General features: G+C 34.2%; 1 protein-coding gene across 1 annotated transcript; it reads left to right on the top strand.

Moving 5' to 3' along the window:
• Positions 1-711: 711 nt before the first annotated feature.
• LOC142636789 (tubby-like protein 8) lies at positions 712-5,461 on the top strand. Its single transcript, XM_075811086.1, has 9 exons — positions 712-1,470; positions 1,570-1,687; positions 3,736-3,912; positions 4,012-4,067; positions 4,144-4,240; positions 4,391-4,480; positions 4,553-4,645; positions 4,875-4,942; positions 5,109-5,461. The coding sequence occupies exons 1-9, from the start codon at positions 995-997 to the stop codon at positions 5,182-5,184; spliced, it is 1,251 nt and encodes a 416-aa protein (XP_075667201.1). The 5' UTR covers positions 712-994; the 3' UTR covers positions 5,185-5,461.
• The last annotated feature ends 873 nt before the right edge of the window (positions 5,462-6,334 follow it).

The raw sequence follows: 6,334 nt of genomic DNA, 5'->3' as shown, positions 1-6,334 counted from the left end.
TTGTTTTCTTATTAAAAGTTATGATTTTTGGTTAATTAATTATTTGTTTGGATCCAACATAAAAGATAATGGAATTAGGTATTATAATTTTGACATTGTTCTATGTTTTGAATTGTCTATATTGTTATTATTATGAAAAAGTTATATTGCTCCTCAAATTTGAAACTTGGTGTGTCTTTTTCATACCATGGACTTTGTTTATATATTTACAGTTTAAATTAGTTTTGAGTGTGTGTATATATAACTATTGAGAGTTTTGCTTTATTAATTTAATAATTGTAAATTATTTTGCAAGTTTCAGTAACTATGCACTTATTACTCAATAACGTTCAATCTTAGACAACAATTCTAAACTATGAAAAAATATATTTCTTTTTAATTTTTTCGAGAATCATTAGTTTTTTCGTGCTCGCACAAATAGTGACTGACTAGTTCTATATAAAAAAATAAATAAAAAAAAGAAAATAAAAAGAAAAAAGAAAATTAAACACTCGTGGACAACTCCATATTCAAACATAGTTCCCGCTGCTCCTCGTTCTTACACACCCGTCTCTTTCTACTAGTCAAACCTAAACACGTACAAAAGGCCAAAAGAGTTTTGAAACATCGAAAAGTTACCGTTAGCCCCACCAAACAAACATTATTTATTTGACACATATAATATAAAAACATCCCAATTTCCACTACCCAAAGTCGAAAGAGAAAAAAAAAAAAAAAAAAAACGTCACAATTCCCCATGCCGATTCAAATTCAAAATACCCCCTTTAACATACAAAGAAGATAAAAACTCCTTCATTGAAGCTCCAACTTTCCTTCCTCTCTCTTTCTCAATGTGACGGATTTCAATGTATCTACCAAATCCCATTATCCAACAGCAACATTCCCACAGGTGGACAGCATTCAAATCCAAAATCCATCAAGGACTCAATCTTCTCTCTGAGTCTCAGATAGAGAGAGAGAGAGAGAGAGAGAGAGAGAAGCTTCCAGCTAGGCAATGGCAATGATGAGCGTATGCAAGAAATCCTCAATGCCAAGGCAATCCTCGTACAACTCCCTCTATGTCAACCCTCTCAATGACCAACTCAAACACAACCGTAGCTGCAGCGAAGGGGGTACCAGAACCCCAGACATCATATTCACTACTGACGACATTGACAACATTGACAAAGAGAACGCTGAGCCCAACACTAACACTAACAGGAAGCACAAACAAAATGCAAATGGTTTTGCTTTCTCTTCTTCTATTTCTAATAATATCAACAAATCTTTATCTACCAACACCAGGGTCTTGATGAACTTGAAGCCTTCTTCGCTTCAGTTTTGCATGCAAATGAATGAGCCCGACAAGGCCTTTTTCCCCTCTAAGGTTTGGGAACCCCCCGAGTCCGAGAATTCCAGTTCTTTGAACATTTGGGACTATTCCGATTCCGAAGCCGCTCCGGCTTCTTCTTGGTCGACACTGCCTAATAGGTTGCTTCTCTCTCCTCGATTCCCTTTCGGGATTTTCATACAACCATTTATTGATATAATATTTGTATTTGAATTTATTTTATATTTGTGTTTCGTCAGGTCCTTGTTGTGTAGGCCATTGCCTCTGGATATCGGAAGGTGTACTTGTGTAATTGTGAAAGAAGAAGCATCTCCAGAGGGACTTCATCGGGGTACTCTATACTCTCTTTATACCAATGTAAGGTCCCTGTAGCTTGCAAAGCCTACATGTTATATTTTCTTTTTCTTCCTAACTATGATATATTTGTTTATTCTTTAAAAAATATACCACCTAGTATTTGGAATCATTGAATTTTTCTCTCTGTATTTGTAATTTTGCTTAGTACATGTATGCCCGACACGGTTGTATATCTGATATTGGCAATGGTTGTTGCAAACTTGCAATGTTGTTGGAGGGGGAATCCCTATGGGAAACATTTTACTCATAAGAATATTTATTGATGGTCATTTTACTCTCAAGTAGTTAAACAATTTGCTAGAAATTATTGCATAAAAACAATCTATGGGTTTCTGAGATGTTTATCAGCATTAATTTTATTGGCTATGGTCAATTCATGTCATTGCAGTCAACTAATTTTGAGAAATTTCAATTCAACATCTTTGATGGCAGTTTCTGGTCATGGGAATCTGAATATTTGTTTTAGGATGGCAGAAATGAAAGCCTGTCCCAATTCAATTGAAAATTAGGTTACTTTAGGAATTATGAGTCCACATACAGATGTACATCTTTGATAGTCTGGCACTAGGATAAATATGACTGTAAATCTTTCATTGATGTCTCCCTTCATTATCATGTTTGGTTGTTGAATCAGAATTTCTAAACATATAATTCTAGGGGAGACTTAGGCCTGTCATGTAGCCAAATATTTATGGAAATTCATTTTTATATGGAAATTCATTTTTACCACATCCTGTCATTTGAATTGAAAGACCATGGTGGTCTTGGACTCTGGAATAATTTATTCTCTTTTGAAACTTTAGAAAGTAAATAAGAAATTTTATGATAATGAAAATTTAAATCTAATATAAGCAGTTGCTTTTTTGAATAATGAACAAAGTGAGAATGACTCCATTTGTAGAAAGAATGGTAGCCTTATGAATTGTTTTAACAGGAAGGTCAAATGCAGATAATCTTATTAAACTATAGGTTTTATGAAAAATATCATACTTGCAAAGGTAATTATACTTTTATATGTATTTTCTTTACCGACCATCCTTTAAGTGGTGTTTTGAGTCCAACGTTGCGAGTTAACTACTGAATGTAATAGAGAAGTGAGGATTCTAAACTAAAATTGGTTCGCTTTAGTGGTCATCAAGTTGGTTTGTGAGTAGCCCTTTGAGCCTGTCAACCTTGTGACAGTCTCTTATCAGTACCTAACTGGCTAATGTTCAATACACTAGTGTTTTTCAAATCAATGGTGTGTTCTAACTTCTAAACACCATGGGGATGCTCAGACCTGTTTGTTAAATTGAGGTACTACTCAATTAACTAGACTTAGTGATGCAGGACTGGGGTAGGGAAATTGAGACTATGGAAACAGAAGATAAACAAGACAAATCCCATAAAATCCTCAAAACATTAAAGACCAAATTCAAAATTTAAAATTTAAAAATAAAATAAAATCCGAAATAATTTTGGTGCTTGCATCACTAGTGTTCCCAATATTTCAGTAAGGAGCTAGATTGAGATATGTTTGTCCAACACCAAAGGCAACATATGCTTCATTATAGTGGAAGTTGTAAAATTTAAATTCAAGTGGCTAGGATCCGGACTTTCCAGTCTATTTAGGGCATTGGGGTTAAATGCTTCTACAATCCCTCTTTAGTAAGTATTTGTGTCATAATTACAGCTTTTAGTTTATCACATAAATTCTTTTGCTTCATCTTTTCTTTGAACTCCTAGGTAGCTTTGATTAATTATGTTTGATTGTTTAATTATATATATGGGTCTATTTGGGATTTGCTTATTTTATTGAAACTGAAAACTTTTTGCTGAAAGTAGTGTAGATAAAAGTAAAAGTTAGCTGAAATAGTACAGTAAGATCCATGAATAGTATTAAAAAGTACAGTGGAGTCCATGAATAGTAGCAAAAATAAGCTGAATAGTAAAATAAGTAGGCAAAAATAAGTGTTGCCAAACGCACACTCGGAAGATCTTTGGTTTTTCTTATGGAGCAAGGTAAACTTCCATGAATGAATAAAGTTTTACTCATTTTTCAATTTCAGGAAGGTCAGGGACGACAGGATCGGAAACTAGCTGTTGCTCACCACAAGCGGCACAATGGAAAGTCTGAGTTTACAATAGCTCAGAATACAAAAGGAATAGTGCCTGATTCAGATGATGATTTTATTGGGGTTGTAACATCTAACCTCATTGGTTCTAAATACCATATTTGGAATCAGGTTCAGTTTCTTAAAACTTAAAATGTGTATAATGAGTTATATTACCTTTGAACTTGTCAATTAAAAAATTTGGTTAGTAAACTTTACATTTTATGGCAGGCGAGACGCCTCAATTCCCAAACTATGCAGTCTAAATCACTTCTGGCTGTTGTCAGGTAAGCAAAGTTGAGCTCTCCCTCTCTCACTTGCTTGCTTGCTCTCTGGTTACATGGTCTTTCTGTGCTTTTGCAGATTCATGCCTACGGTAGCCACCTGTACAGGAAGTTATAGAAGCATGATGGCATACATACCCAAGCACCAATTTATGCAGTTAAAGAATGCAAACCAGGTGAGCTTAACAGTTCTAAGATATCTGAGCTCCTTACCAATTTATAATATGATCTGATATGAAAGGGACTTTTTATGACAAAGTTGATGTTGAGTTAATGCTATCTTAGGACTTAATGAAATAGGATACTGTGATTCAAACTTCACCCAGGTACAACACATTTATGGACTGCCAAAGGACTGGGAGGGAAAAGTAGACCATGTTCATGAGCTATTCTCCAGAGTTCCGAATTACAGCAAAGTAAGTGCATAGAGTGTTTTCTGTCATTATAGCAGACTCAAATCTCTTTTTTAATTGTTTATGTTGCTCCAGATTTCAAAGCAATACGAGCTAGACTACAGAGACAGAGGAAGGGCTGGACTTAGAATCCAAAGTTCTGTAAAAAATTTCCAACTGACTTTGGAGGTAATTAGAACTTCATTGACTCAAAGATCACACTGGCACAGACTTAAAGCATCAAAATTTATCACACTTATTTTGTAGACAAATTTATCAATATCTGTAGACAGTTGGAACTTGCAACATTGGAATTGAGGCGCTTTTAAGTGTGTTTGGTATAATAAAAAGGGGTTCCTAAATGAGTTTTGCAGAAACATATTACTTTGGGATACTTACTTGTATATGGTTCACATAGGAGAATGGAAAACAGTCAATTTTGCAGCTTGGAAGGGTGGGGAAATCTAAGTACGTAATGGATTACAGGTAATAATGCAAGAACCCTTTTACAATTACTTGTATTGATTTTATTGAAAGTACGGTTTTCCTGACATTTATGTCTAGGAGTAAATAATAGATAGTTATATCCATTGAAATGAAAAAAAAAATGAGAAATTTAACCCTAAATATTGAACCTTAATTTCTTGTGCAGATATCCTTTGACAGGTTTCCAAGCATTTTGCATATGTTTGGCTTCTATTGATACAAAACTCTGTTGCATTGTGTAATAAATTTCTCCTACCCCTTTTTACTTGTTGCTCTACTTCTCTCTAGCCAAAGGACAAATATATATATATATATATATATATATATATATATATATATATATATATATATTAGTGAGGAATTGTTGTTAGAGACTGGCGTTTGGGTTCATTATTTCGTTAAGGAAAATGAAGATCACAAGCATCACCTATGGGCTATATTAAACCTTCACAATTCAATATCCATGTACATTCTAAATGAAATTTATGTTTACGAGCATTATCTTCTTTTGCGCACACGTATCAAGAATATTTCCTGGTAGCTACTTCGATGGTTAAAAAGAAGACAAAAGGGAAGATAGTTGTCGAAGTTTTCATTGATTTCGCCATTGCATGCGTTCTATTAATTATTTATATACCATGAAACACATTTTAACATACTTTTATTTATTCATCTCCTCAGCAAAAGAAAGGGGAAAACAAAATCTCTGTTTGGTGATGTTGCATTACTGTTCAACCATGGTTAGTCGACATGAACTAGCATAGTCGATTGATTGGTGAAATGGTGACTACCTTGGATTAGGGTTGGGTCAAGTGGGTTGTGGGTCATGTCAACTCGTATTTTTTATGTGATTTTTTTATTTTTTTATTTTATATAAAAAAACTTATATTAGCAATTTGGTAAGTTATGTAGCAAATTATTGTATGAAATGCATTACTTTGAATTTAACACTGAAAGCTCGGATGTGTTAAAAACACAAGAGTTGTTTAGACCCCAAATTAATAAATTATGGCTCGGTTGATTTTACTCTAACTTAAACTAAGTGCGGAATAGAGTAAATGCGAGTGAACAAACAAAACTACTCTAAGCCATATTCAATAAATCAAAGCAGTAAAATAAAAACTAAGAGAGTAGGGAAGAGAGATGCAAACACAAGATAACATGCCAATGTGTTATCAAAGAGGAAACCAAAGAACTCGGCGAAAAACCTCACCGCTGCCTTCCAAGCGGTAAATCAATCCACTAGACAATAAGTTGGGATACACGAATAGAAAAAAACCCTCCAAGCCTAGTCTACCCAATATACCTAAGCCCTCTAAGCTCCTACTCCAACAAGGTTTCTCAGAACCGTGTCTTGTCTGATAGAAATATGCATGTACGCAATGCATACAA

Source organism: Castanea sativa, chromosome 5 (genome assembly GCF_040712315.1).
Source record: "Castanea sativa cultivar Marrone di Chiusa Pesio chromosome 5, ASM4071231v1".
Lineage (NCBI taxonomy): Eukaryota > Viridiplantae > Streptophyta > Magnoliopsida > Fagales > Fagaceae > Castanea > Castanea sativa.
Note: the sequence above shows the minus strand (reverse complement) of the source record. Positions and strands in the feature narration are given on the sequence as shown.

What these genes read in the sequence shown, in the direction of transcription:
- LOC142636789 (XM_075811086.1), top strand. Translation starts at nt 995, where the DNA reads ATGGCAATGATGAGCGTATGCAAGAAATCCTCAATGCCAAGGCAATCC. An exon ending in TATACTCTCTTTATACCAAT is followed by an intron (nt 1,688 to 3,735) that starts GTAAGGTCCCTG and finishes TTTCAATTTCAG; the next exon opens with GAAGGTCAGGGACGACAGGA. An exon ending in AAGTACGTAATGGATTACAG is followed by an intron (nt 4,943 to 5,108) that starts GTAATAATGCAA and finishes TTTCTTGTGCAG; the next exon opens with ATATCCTTTGACAGGTTTCC.